This window comes from Lepisma saccharinum, chromosome 13 (assembly GCF_977018435.1).
Source record: "Lepisma saccharinum chromosome 13, izLepSacc3.1, whole genome shotgun sequence".
NCBI lineage: Eukaryota > Metazoa > Arthropoda > Insecta > Zygentoma > Lepismatidae > Lepisma > Lepisma saccharinum.
In genome coordinates this window covers 41,027,591-41,042,277 of record NC_139241.1, presented here as the reverse complement: position 1 = coordinate 41,042,277, position 14,687 = coordinate 41,027,591, and the positions used below count along the sequence as shown (strand labels likewise).

Genomic DNA, 14,687 nt, shown 5'->3' with positions numbered 1-14,687 from the left:
ATTTGCATGTTGAGATACTCATCTTAGACAATCAACAAGCCGATCTTTTCCATAACTAAATTAATGTAGAACACAAAGTTTGATATTATAGTGATATCGAGAACAAATGATATGGGATGAAAGATATATGGAAATTACCTGGAAAAACCAATCCACATTATTTTTAAAAATAAATTAAGTCTTACATCATTATCAAACATTGCTGGTTTTGGTGTTCAAGCTACATTATACACAGAAATTGTAAAAGAATGTGAGATATGAAACATCTAAGTTCCAGTTAATTAAATTAAGTCGAGCTTCAGTTAATTAAATTGATCGGAGCTCCAGTTAATTAAAAAAATCATGGTGGATGTGGTAAACGCAGTTTTAGTATTCCATACGTGGAGAATGGTGATTTAGCATCTGTGAAATTCACAATGCAGAAACGCCAATCTTCACATATGAAATAATTACAAATATTTTGATTGTAAGTTAACAAACTTAATTCTAACATCAGTGAGAGAATATCACAAAAAAATCTTACCCAATTAAAAGTATAGTTGCAACTAAAGTATAATTAAAAGTTTTAGCACAACAAACTAATCAATTATTTCAATAAAAATAACATTTATTATTCTTCAAAGACATTTTCACACATATTTTACAAATATACTTACATTACTAATCTGTAGACAGCGTACATGTTACATTAACAACATGAATTCAATATCAATACTGTTTGATGGTGTTATTAATGCAATTACTTAATTATGAAGTACAATCAGTCATGCACACTTTGGTGATATTTATTAAAATTACATTCAGCACTGCAATAACTCTTTAACAATCAACATTCTGTAAAAATTCTACAAAAAATTCATAACATTTTGTGTCATGATGATTGCTAATGTGGAGAAAATATGCTAAGTTAGATAGTTCAATGTAACATTTAAAAATATTTTTTTTTACACCAGTTTACATACCAAACTAATCTACACTGAGCAATTCTCTTACATTTTTCAATACTGTTTCAATACAGTTAAGTGTTTCACAATTTAATATCATCACAATAAAATTATCCTCACATCAGGCCTCAACAATTCACAACTGACCAACAAGATACTTAGTACAAACATATATACACTATTCACATATTTTCATTCAGCATTAAGTAGACTGATACCCATTATATTAATGATATTTTCTTGTCCATTCAAAGAGAATAAAATGATATAATTGTCTTGTCATGAAATTCTGTTTATAAAATGAAAGAGATAGGAACAATTAAATGTACAAGCTCTAGTAATACTTTTGTCATTTTATAAGTAAACGTAAATAAATTTAGCACCTTATATTATGTAAATTCTTTTAAAAAAGGCAGTAATTATAAACTATAATTTCATCATGTTTTCTGAAATTTCCTTTACTAGTTTCAACTACTTTAAGACATATTGATGATGCCAAGTACTAAAATGTACTGAAATGTTCTTAAATTACATTACAGCCTTAGATTTTAAACTAATGGAAAACACACATTTTCAAGGTAAAAGTTCAATTTACAAGCCGTTTATTGTTTGATTCATATGTGATTGCACTAAGAATAAAATTCAATTTAATATCCTAACATTTAATTTAAAAAATAGTAACTTTATGGTTTATAATTCCTATTTAAAATATTAATTTAGAATGTACAAGGAACTTAACAATTTATTACTAAGTATTCTGACTGAACTTAAATCTTCAATAGTCATATTTACTTCAAACTCTCACAAATTAATAAGAATTGCCATTATGGTGAAAGTCTAGAAACAATGAAACCTAATGCCACAAATTAAGCTATTCTTATTCCTTGTACAGAGAATAGTAGAGTTTATTGATGCAACTTGGGACCTATAAGTTTAGGAGGGCAGAATCAAAAAAAATTCTATCACATGAAAATAGCAGGTAGGACTATTTTGCTAAACTACTATTAAATTGCAAAATCATAAAAACTACTCTTTAGTTTGCTTCTCAGGTCTGAGGAGATTAACATTAACTTGCAAATGTTAATAAATGTGCAAATTTAGTGTGTGTGTGGGGGAACAAGCACCCCTTGCCCCCCACCCAAGATATGCCAATGGTATCTCAAGTGTTCTCTAAAAAAAATTAATCAAAAATATAGCACTAACACTATGCATAGCATCACCTATGCAAGGAGAGTCTCATATTTCTAAGATTCTCATTATCTATCAACAAATCACTGAAAACAAGGGAACACTGATGTCGCAGTGTATAACATCTCATTTGCTAATAGATTCTTAGAACTCTTCTTCTACACAACTTTCTGTCACTATATTACGAAGCACAAAACTAATAAAAACAATGGTTTTGCTTCCACGTTTTGCTTGTCACATTCATTTTGGGCAGACAATTCCAGTTAGAGAGTGACATTTCATCACTGTATAAACATTAACAATGGCTTAGCTACACTGCAGAGCCATAAATAACTAACAGTCAGTTTGGGATTAAAGACCAGAAAAATTGGTCTGACAATTACAGTAGAATTTCCTACTAGTTTCTTTCACTGTCTTCCTTACAATTTGAAAGTATCTCAAATGGGAAACTTGCATATTGCATTAGGAAAAAGTACCTATGCAGGGGCACCAGAACCTGCACCTGTGAATATGGTCGACAAAGCTCTAGCTTTCTCGGTCACAACTGTCTGTAGTGTACGTGCAGCACCCTAGAAATAAACAAGAACAAATTCTGTTCAATGATTCTTAAAATTTTATTTATTCAATTGCAATGCTGCCAGACCCGTATCTGGAGCTAATTTTGGGATGGGCAAAAACTCATGTAATAATAATACGTAACAACAAAGTCTATAATGATTAGATTAATAAGATTAATATGTCTAATAATAATAATTGGATTATTAAAATCATCAATTAATAATAATATATCTATTAATAATAATATTAAAATAGGGCAATTATTAATTATTATTGTTACCATTACATGCAACATATTATTGTTGTTATTACATGAACAGCTTATGTCAATCTAGCAAAAAACACTAAAGTCTGTATAAAAACAACTGTCCTACCAAAGAAATGTTAAAAAAAATTAAAATTGGTTATCTTCTTTATTCCAAAAAAGGCTGTAAGACCCAGTTGACAAAAAGTAAATTTCCTGATCATTATTTTTATACATATTACTATTAGCAGTGGTATGCATAAATTTTCACAGGCATTGTCAACACAAAACAGTATAATCAAAATCTAATCCTTGTCTTTATGTAAGTTCTGTGGAAATAAAACAACTTCATATTATACAGTAGGAAATAAATACGTATTCAATTTCGGACTTGGTTAGTCTCTTGGAGGCACTCTGAACCCTCTCTAAATACATCCTTGAATGGTGCATAACTAATTTTGCCAATTCTTAGCTTTCTTTTGTTTCATTTACCATATTCCACCTCATACTCATCACCACCGCATAATCGTCACATCCTGTTTTTCAGTTTATAACCTTTCATCACTTAATCGTCACATCAGTATGTCAGATAACAAAACCAATAATAGCAAAGCAGAATCTTCCACTTTGCAACACTGTAGTTAATTTTCTCAGGTGTAATATTTCCACTATAATATGTTAGCTATTTTCAGAGTAGAAAATTTTTCTAAACTGTCGCAAAGAAATGATGTGCATCAATTTGGACTATTCAAAAAGTTTCACATAATGGTCGCACCCCACGTTTTTGAAGAATAGAAAAGAAAGAAAAAAAGGAAGCATAAAATCTGAAACTATTATCCGATGAAAAATAGAATGTTTGGAAAGGTTACAAAGCACTTTTTATTTACATCTGCCTACATATGTAACTTTGAACCACATTATTATGCAGTAGAACAGCTATATACCCTGGGAAGAAGTTTGTGGGACTCTTTTAGCCTAAAACTTGGAATAGAAGAAGAGAAGGACCCCCCCCCCCCCCCGAAGGACTTGATACTGAAAACAAAAACAATAACATTCTGGCTAATGCAATTGTCTTGTCATCAAGGGGTCCCTGATTTGATTTCCAGTGTAGAGATATATTGCACAGTGGTTTAGAGATCGAACTTTAAACTGTAAAGAAGCATTCAGACTGAAGTAATAAGCTACAAGTGACACTTGAAAATGAACCTGCAGAATAAATACAATCTTTCATACTGGAGTAATACTTACCCTTACAACAGCTCCTAGAATTCGTGACACTACCCTAGTAATGTTGAGTGCTATTTGCACATAGTCTGGGCCTCTAGGAGCCCTTGTACTGGAACCAGCTGTTAACTGCAAAATAAAATAAAATCAATGTTATTACTTATTCCTTACTGAAAACAAGAAAACATGCTGTTTATAACATAAAGTAGTGAATAAAAATATAAACAAGTTCAGGATTACATAGATTTTATTGCATGACATGCTTGTCAGAATAATGAATACCATAATAATGGATTGACAACAAATCATTACTCATAAAATATAGGATCTTTCAAATGAAACCTGCAAAAATTAATAATTAGTTTTGTTTTCATCCCACAGGAAAAACAACTACAGTTGTCAAATGAGCATTGTTCAAAATTTATTTAAATAATAATATGTTCAAAGTATCCACCATGTCTGTTCAACACTTGATTGTTTGAATTCACATGTTGTCAAAAACTCAGTTTAATGGTTGAAGGTTACAGCACATTGTCCCACCTTCAGTCTCACTTCCCTAGTGTCCTTGGTGTTTGTTTAAAGACTTCTTGATTTAGAAAGCGTCAAGTGAAAATAAGTTTTATCATTGCACCAAAGGTTGTTCAGAATATTGGGTTGCTGTTTGATCAAGATAGAAAATTTGTTTACTTGTTTTTTTGATTTGCAATGTTTGTTAAAGCATGAGGGACCTGGATTTTATGTGTAAAGCTGGTCTCACATGGTGGATAAGTAGGTCCTCACTTCCCGACCCACCTCCGACTCGAAACTACCATAAGATTTCTTATGTCTTCAGTTTGCGAAGGCAGTAAAGGGGTTTCACACGATCCTTAAAATCGCATCTTTAAAAATGGTGACTGCACAAACACGGTATACCACTTCGCAAGTGCAGATGCTAATAACTGATGAAGATTTGAGAAAATAATGTTTCCTCTTAAAAAAATAAGAGAATAACATTGGCACTATTTGAAAATACAGCACATGTAGCCCGTGACAGTGAATGTGAGTATATAACATATGCTAATTCAAGTTGATATACCACTTTACAAACACATTAGAATAAAGTTGTATTACCCGTATATTTCGATAGAAGTTACATATTCTAATGAAACCCTTCTTGTACGGTTTTGAAATATATTCCCCATTACAAACTAGTCAAATAAATTACATAAACTTCACAACATTCAAAGTGCGAAAATTGTGGTGTTTACATTAAGTTACCATATTATATTTATATTTCATTGACACTTCTTTGCTCCTAAAATACTTATTGTGAAATTTACTTTGAAGTAAATGAACTAATTACAATTCATAATTTATATATCATTACAGCACTAGCAGATTTATTTACTGCGTTGCTACACACAGCACAGTCTATTTGTTAGAGTACAACCAACAAACCAGAGAGTACATATATACGTACGTGGCTGTTCAGTGCTTACTTCAAAATAGTATTTGCGTCGGTTGTGAAAGTAAAATAACAGTATTACAGTAGGAAATGTAGACATACAAACTATTTATTTAAAAAGATTAAGATTAAGATTAAGATTTCAAAATTGTGGGAGCGTCAGCACTTAGGCTATTTTGCTCCCGTCACATTATACGGGGGCCAGCCCCTTATCATTACAAAGAACAACTCTGACGTTGCATAATTAAAAATCTTAAAATGTTCTGACTTCTGTTAAAAGCTGAGGCTATAAACGGACACTCAGCACACATAAGGACAACAGGACAATACAAACAAAATTATACTGGCCATGGGGCCAGTCACCAGAGCCTCGTTAGTATTCAGTCCAGGGTGTACTAATGTGGAAGTGAGGTTGACATTTGGGTGTACTACGTGGAAGGTCACCCCTTACACCCCTATTTATTTAAAACTATAATAATTAGTAGACTCTTCACCTCACTCAACAAATATAATATTCAACCCAATCATTTGTACAGCTGTATTGGTAGAATCTTTTTCTTCTTTTATCTGCCTTGAATCAACAGTCGAACATCTATTGTCTTTCTTCTTCTTCTACTTCCTACTTCAACTGGCCAGCGTGCTCCTCATTTCTGATTGGTAGTTCTATGGTATTAACGATGGATTTAGAGATGGTTTCTAATTCTGTCGGCAACTGACACACGATCGTTAAGTAAGGAAGCTAGAAGTTGATGGTGAAGTGAGGACATACCTAACTACCGTGCGAGACTGGCTTAAATCTTGTCACAAAATACGCCATACTGGTGTCCCTAACATGCCATAATCGCCATCAAGATTTCTTTTGTGGACTCTTGACAGCTTGACACACCTTTGCAACATGAACCAGTACTCTGACTGTTGGTTGCATGCAATGTTTAGGGTGACCTTGTACATTGCCTGTCTCATTAAACTGCTTCACATATTGCCTAATTGATGTTCAATCTGGTGCCTATGCACAAGTTCCATGTTAGAACTTTCATTGGGCTGTGATTGCTGACCTGCACTAAATTCTGTTCTAAATTTCTTCCTGTCCATTGTTCATTACCAAATTCCATCCACTAAACACTTACAAAAGCCCATTCTTCTGAAAATCTTAAATATCAAACCCTCACGAGATACATAAACTGGCAGACCATGTATTCCTGCATAAGATAGCAGTTAATGGTACCATCAGAAGGGATCACCTTCTGCAGGAAATTTCCTTTCGAGTGCCATCTCACACAACAAGAAGCATTCAACTTTTTGCTTCTCAGAAGCCAAGGTTATGCATCCTACAGCATCCCGTGCTCTACAAACTACCCAGCCTATTCAACAAGTTAACAGGACAAATAGACATTTTTGATAATCAGACATGCTTTAAAAGGCTGTTGTACAAAAATGTGTAAGGTTCTTTATCGGATGTAATTTTTGTTTGTTATTTTTTGTATTTTCATTTTTCTACTGTTATACATTACAATGTAAAATGGCTAACGCTGTATTTGGAATTCTTTGTTAAACAAAAATATATAATAAATAAATAAGTATGTAAACCAGATGATGACATTCCTTTTCTGTTCACCACTCACAGAAATCTCAAACTACTCTTCTACTATTGGAACATATCTATTGTCAATATGGAGATGTATATGACAGACATTCTCTATGACAAAACAACAGAATTAGAGTGGAATCACAAGGGTAAAGAAAAAGAGGCTGAGATGGAGAAATGTGGAAAAGAACTGTGACCAGAGAGTGTGAGGAGACAATCATGGATACTTCTGGTATCGTTTCAACCCAGAAGTGTCTGTGGCTGTACAAGCTGGGGAGAGGTGAAGTTGCTGGCTGAAAATGAAATGCTAAGGAGGACTTCATATCTACCATTGATATTACCTGAGTAAGAATTGGTTCCAAAAATGGCCTCCTAGTTGTCGTTGTCGCCCTTGGTCTGTTAGTTGCTCTCTTTGTAGTAGAAGACTAGAAGTAAAAAAAAAATTGAAGGTAAGCAAATACAAGGAACATACAAATTCTGTCAAGATAATGTTCAGCTCGACCTTGGGTCTTTATCAATAATCTTAGGTAAACATTACGTTCTCCATGCTCGTTGCATTGTGCCATGAAGCACATAGGGGGTTGAGGAGGTAGGGCTTCGCACATTCACCATCTCCGGGTTTCCCCCAGTCAGTGTGCGAATTAACAGGGGAATGCTGGTGATTTCCCCTCACAAAATATTTTATCCCCTGCAAAATAAAATTATTTTTATCCCTGCCAGGGATGCATTTATCCCCCTCAAAGAAAACGGAATTAAATTCATACAGTATACCATTTCTTAACATGAATCAAACACAATTGAAAAAGTATTTGTGTCCAGCACATTGTGCTACGACTCCAGTGGTCCTGGATTTGAATCCTGGTATTGGCATGGGTGTTATTTGTGAGTGTTCCTTCATTAATTTCATCATATCATCACTCATTCCCATCTTCGCAATTATCCAAATGGCAGAAAAATTAAGTAAAATAAACCAAATAAATAAATAATTCGTGTCCATTGATGATCCATTCCGAAAAGTATGCAGTCTTGTGGATTAAAGAAGGACAATTATGCAACTGACCAACCTCACAGAATATGTATTAAAATTTTCACAAGAAACTTGTATAGGTACGTTAAATGGACATTGACTTTGAACCTGGTAATGGAAATTTGGATGTCTTCGGTGTTACTAGTTCGATAGCTTTATCCATGAATGAGTTTTGGTTTTCTTAGAATGTAGATACACTCTTTCTAAATTGCATTATAAAAATATATTAAGTAAGATTTAATGAACTAGGTTAGAACCAATGTTCTGAGGTACTTAGAACTGCAAGACAAAAGTTTAGTTTACTGAGTGGGTAACATGTATACAAATTTGCGTACCTAAAAAATCTACATCACAAATATGCTGCTGAGTGGTCCAATGCCCCCCTCCCCTCCATTCCCCGAGATATGTAGAAAAAGTTTATGTAGTTCGAATGACGAAATTGTGGCGATATTTTATTGTTTTCTGCAATTTACAGGCTGTCATTATTTTCCTGTAGTTTACGGTTATTACAAGCATAAGAAAACAGTTTATCTTTGTGACGTTTCAGGAGAACACACGCTCCCTTCATCAGACATTTTTTTCATTTGGACTAAAGATACAGTTATAAAAATGGTTAGTAATTTTTTAAACAAAAAGAATCTGTTATACAATGGATGTTGTCAATGTTACATTGTTGTAATATTGTGATTTCAATAGAGAAAGCACTGAATTTCTTACATGATGGGGAGGAAAAGAGAAAATTACGAAGTCTCACACATGATGCTCTTGATGAACGGTTAAGTTTTGAATACAACAGAAGAAATAACAGAGGTCCAAAATACACAGAATGGGAGAAAGAGCATATAAGGTTGGGGAAAAAAGTTCATGGTTTCAAGATCTGGTTGAAAGAAAACGACATTTTCTTAATAAAATCGGACAAGGAAAATAAACCTGTCCTTATCCGAATTAAGGACTATAAAGAAAAAATGGAAGAATGTTTCAAAGTAAACAATTTCAACAACCTCTCGAAACCCTATAACTAAAATAATAAATGAGGTAAAGAAAGTAATTGAAAGCAGTATCACGATACCAAGAGAAATGAAGAAAAAACTCATTGTCAAAAATTCAACCCTGCCAATTGCCTTTGGACTACCAAAAACTCACAAACCGGGAACTCCAATACGACCCATCATTGCAACTTTCACACATCCTGCATACAAACTATCCAAATATTTAGTTGAAAGACTTGCTATAATTAAACAACAAACACCATTCAGTGTTAAAAATGCATATGAAGTGAAACAGAAACTAAAAAATATTGTTTGGAATAATGAGTATCATATTGCAAGTTTTGATGTTGAAAATTTATATCCTAGTGTCCCAATAGAAGGTGCCACAGATGCATTACACAGATGGCTTATTGAGATGAAGGTTAACCCAGTAGAATCATGGGAAATGGTTCGATGGTTTACTGTATGTGCAAATTACAATTACTTTATATTTGATGGCAAAATCTATCAGCAAAGTAATGGTCTATCAATGAGGAACCCAGTATCCGGAATCATCTTCAACATTTTCCTTCATTACATAGAATCTCCAATTGTTAATGCGATAGGTGCGGATATCAAACTCTACATCAGATATGTACTAGATGATGTGCTAATTATTGCTAAAAATGAGAACACCATCATGGACGTATTTAAATTGTTAAATGAATCACATCGTCGCATAAAATTCACTTGGGAACCTATGAATAACAATGTAATTTCTTTCCTTGATCTGCAAATTAAGACAACTGACTCAACAATTCAAACATCAGTCCATAGGAAAAAATTAGCGGGGGAAAAATACATCCATGCCAAATCAGAACATTTGCGTATAACAATGGATAACATATTTTCAAATTTTTTCCTGAGAGCACAAAGACTATGTTCTAATAATGAGGATATAAAAAATGGAGAAGAAAGGCTCTTTAATATAGCAAAAGAAAATGGCTTTCACACTAACAGAATAAACCAAATCAAAAAACAAGTCGCAAGAAAACTAAAGGAAAAGAGAAATACAGACAAAGATGAAAAATCTGTTGAAAAGAAATTTGTGTGCATTCCATTCCACAAGGGATTCTCACATAAAATTGCAAAAATTTTTAGAAGTTTTAATTTCAAAATTGTTTTTAAATCACCAAGAAGTTTGGAATGTACATTTAATTAATTCAAAATGAGAAACTCTCTACCAGATGTGGAAACCACAGGAATATATAATATAAGTTGTTCATGTTCAAAAGATTATGTGGGTCAAACAGCAAGGAAAATGGCAATAAGATGGCACGAACACGATTTGGACATTATAAATCTAAACCCAAGAACAGGTTTGTCAACTCATATCATCGAAGAGAAGCATTTGATTAAAAAGAGAAGGGTTTTAAAAAGATTAACGGGAAACACAGAGTTGAATGTCTGGGAAGCCTCGTTCATTGCGGAAGAACACTGGAATAAATTAAATAATGAAAATGGTAATATAGATCCAGTGTGGAGTTTTCTTTTTCACAAATGGAGTAAGCCACCATCTTTAAAATTTAATGTAACAGAAAACATCAAGAGACTTTGTGAAAACAATGATGAATTTGAATTACCTGATGATATTTGGGATTCATAATTTTAAAAAAAATCTGAAATAAAAATAAAACAGACTGTTTTTTTTCACAGTGAAGTTGCTATATTACAACAATGTAACATTGACAACATCCATTATACGAGGGCCGTTCAAGTCAATCGGGGACTTTTATTTTTTCCAGATTTAAATAGACGCCTAGGCTGAAGGTTTTGTATGCAGTAGGAACTGGCAACTGTGTGCTGTTACTGGTAGGCGGCACTCATTTCCCGCGCTTCTGCATAGACCGTTATTCAAGATGGCGGACAACAGTGTGAACGTCTACATGGAACAGCGTGTTGTGATGAAGTTTTTAGTGAACGACGACAGAAAACCTGCTGAAATTTACAGAAGACTTCAGGCTCAGTACGGTGATGAGACACTCTGTTTCAGTAAGACATTTGTATGGTGTAAGCGCTTCAAAGATGGCCATATCTCTATTACTGACGATCCCGGTCGTGGTGGATCACAGCCCACGGCAGTCATTCCTGGGAACATTCAGTGCGTGGAGCAGCTGATCCTGGACAATCGTCGCATAACCTGTCGTGAAATTGCAAGGGTGTGTAATCTGTCGTTACGAACAGTGAACACAATAATTCATGATCATTTGTTGTTCCGAAAAGTGAGTGCACGCTGGGTTTCAAAGCAGCTGTCCGCTTTTGACAGACACAGAAGAGTTGAAGTCTGCAGAGAACTCAAGGACCGCTATGACATGGAAGGCCAGGATTTTCTGAATCGCATCATGACATGTGACGAAACATGGGTTCACCATTTCACTCCAGAATCCAAAAGAGCATCGATGAAGTGGAAGCATACGGAATCACCACCTCCCAAGAAATTTCGAACAGTTGCGTCTGCTGGTAAAATGATGGCAAGTCTCTTTTGGGATAAACAGGGTATTAATATTATTATTATTATTTTTACCTCATGGTGTCACTATCAACAGTGAGTATTACTGCCGTGTTCTGCGTGATGTGCATAAGAGTTTACGGAAGAAACGTCCGGGTTTCATCACAAAGGGTGTTCTCTTTTTGCAAGACAATGCACGGCCGCATACCGCTCAACGCACATTCCAAACATTCCAGGAAATCGGTTGGGAGATATTACCACACCCCCCCTATAGTCCTGACTTAGCGCCAAGTGACTTTCACCTGTTTGGACCACTGAAGGAATTCCTTGGAGGAAAACATTTCAACACTGATGATGAAGTGAAGAATGCTGTCCTACAATGGTTCCGCCGTAATGATAAATCTTTCTATGCCGAAGCATTCCAGGCATTAGTTAAACGCTGGGATAAGTGTATAACTGTAGCAGGAGGTTATGTGGAAAAATAAATCCAGTTACCACACTTTGAAATTTGTTCTTCTATTTTTTTTTAAAAAAAAAGTCCCCGATTGACTTGAACGACCCTCGTATAACAAATTATTTTTGTTTAAAAAATTACTAACCATTGTTATAACTGTATCTTTAGTCAAAATGAAAAAAAAATGTCTGATGAAAGGAGCGTGTGTTCTCCTGAAACATCACAAAGAAAAATTGTTTTCTTATGCTTGTAATAACCGTAAACTACAGGAAAAGAATTCTATAATGCAAGCAATGCGTACATACAAGAAAAACTATTACAGGCTGTCACTTACAACAATTAACTGCCATGTTCAACAAAATAATGAGAGAACATTTTCACATGAGACATTAGAATCATATTGACTGCCATAACTATGGGTGTGCGGGATGGAAAATTTTGGGTCGAGATGGAATTAGGAAGGAAATAATAATAATTCGGACATTCGAGACTGAAAAATTTATCCATTTCCAGACCAGGTAGAAATTTCAAAACATTTCAGACACATATAGACTAGCGTAGAAATGATCAAGAATTAACCTCGTTTAAATAAGATCCTTTGGAATTTCTCCGCTGTTAGGGATTACGAAAAGTCTGGATCTGACCTTGATAATTTATATCCCATCATTTTGAATTATTACTTTTTTCTTTACAGTAGCCTACTCTTCGGCATGTAAAAACATGAAACAGAGGTACAATGAAGACCGCTCTCTGTTTGAGATATCTGTGCATTGTGAAAAAGTACAAAAAGATATAGAATAAACTGTCTGAACTTGTATACAATGCAAAAGTATTTACAATTTGAATTTTATGATTTTTAAAGTAATAATAATAATATTACAATAGTAACAATAATAGTATAATAATAATAACAACAACAATACATGTTTTTTTTACTGAAGGGCACGATTTGAAATCTTACTATGCTCCCCTGAGAATAAAATCCTTTGTGCGGCCTTGTAGTGGGCATCCCCCCCCCCCAAAGCAAAATGTTTAATTCACACAGTGCTCCCAGTTAATAATTTATTGGAGGCTGGGTGAACCCCAGAACCACTTCATGCAGGAAGAATGGTCAGGAAGTTCCTACCTGGGATCACTCAGCCTAAGATTCAAATGCAGATATCCTATGTGGCAGTCAGTCTATGGTGACCAGTTATCTTGGGTTTCACCTAGAGATTGTGGAGTCATAACATATATTTTCAGAATGTTTAACTACTACTGAGCAATTTGATTTTATCATCATCATCTGATAAATATGACAAACCATATGGTCAACATGCTTTTGAAGATTAAGACTGTAGACCCTTTCTACTGTATTGGTATTTAGCACTGTGCAAGAATGCAGCATCTAGGCAATAATATTTTACTCTTGCAATATATGCTACAAATTGTTTACAACATTTCGAAACTCTTTATTGTTTTATTTGATATTTTGTGTAATGTAGATTTATTTCCATTTCTAATATTGAACCAGGGGTGATTCCTCCAAGTAGGAAGTGAGGAACTTCCTACAGTTCATTTGTACTTGCTTCCAGTTCTCTACTTTTTAGGAGTTCAATAATAATGAGCATTATAAAATTATGAGCGCAATGTACGTACAATTGCCTAGGTTAGCTACTGTCAAGAGTTGACTTATTTCGGTCGCTTCAGCCCCGACCCAAAGACAATGGACACACGGCACGGGCTTTGCTGCGCTCGCTGAGGAACGTCGGTGGTCATTCTACAGACAGATGGGTAATGAGTGGAAGGGAGGGGGGGGGGGTTGCAAAGATCCGAGGAAACAGTAAGAGTTTCCTCAATCAGCGATGCCAACCCCAGATAAATGGTACTAAACATAGCACAATTTGATTTTCGTTGGCACCTAAGCCCCGCGACAGGTTAAGTTTGCAGCAGATTTTATGTATCAAACCACTTGAGAACGGCACTCAGCATCCCCGTGGCAGTCTCGCCCTAACCGCTGAGCTGTTCATATCACAGACAGTGAGAAAATCCGAAGTATTGCAGCGGAACTATATTCTGCATGCATGTTTGGGTCTATGTTTGCAAAAATTGCTGCAAAGTTAACCTGTCGCACGGCTTAGCACCCTGCTTTTGGCATAATCATAAAATCTAGTAGAAGCTGCAAACGCAAGTCCCTGGGAGAGGGAAATCGAATTCAAAAGAATATGTTTCCAGGAAACAAAAATAAAATTATGTCCAAATCTTATTTCTACTTCAACAGTGGACATGTTAAAATAAAAGGGAGTATGCCGACCCCGCAACAAGCTTTTTCCAACCATGTATGATACATCCTCTATCTTTTCCTTATCCTGCCCGATTTAGTTTGGGAAGAAATTATAGGGCAGAAATTGGTAAAAATTTTGGAGCAAACAAATAGTTTTCTCAAACCTTTTCAAGTTCTATGCTGAACCTGTTTCGTTTGTTGAGGTATTGTAAACAATTTTGTGGGAAAATAAACAATAATACCTAACTGCAGTGAATAATAAGTAACACAAGTTCGAAA

General features: G+C 34.6%; 1 protein-coding gene across 2 annotated transcripts in view; it reads right to left on the bottom strand.

The window, feature by feature from the left end:
• Positions 1-636: 636 nt before the first annotated feature.
• The window catches only part of LOC145997243 (uncharacterized), a 252,723-nt gene continuing 238,672 nt past the window's right edge, over positions 637-14,687 (bottom strand). For both annotated transcript variants that reach the window (XM_083134072.1, XM_083134073.1), the window contains 3 exons: positions 7,529-7,612; positions 4,183-4,287; positions 637-2,701 (listed from right to left, as the gene is read on the bottom strand). In XM_083134072.1, coding sequence (XP_082990198.1) covers positions 2,609-2,701; positions 4,183-4,287; positions 7,529-7,612 — 282 coding nt within the window. In that variant the 3' untranslated portion in view covers positions 637-2,608. The remainder of the gene's footprint in view (positions 2,702-4,182; positions 4,288-7,528; positions 7,613-14,687) is intronic.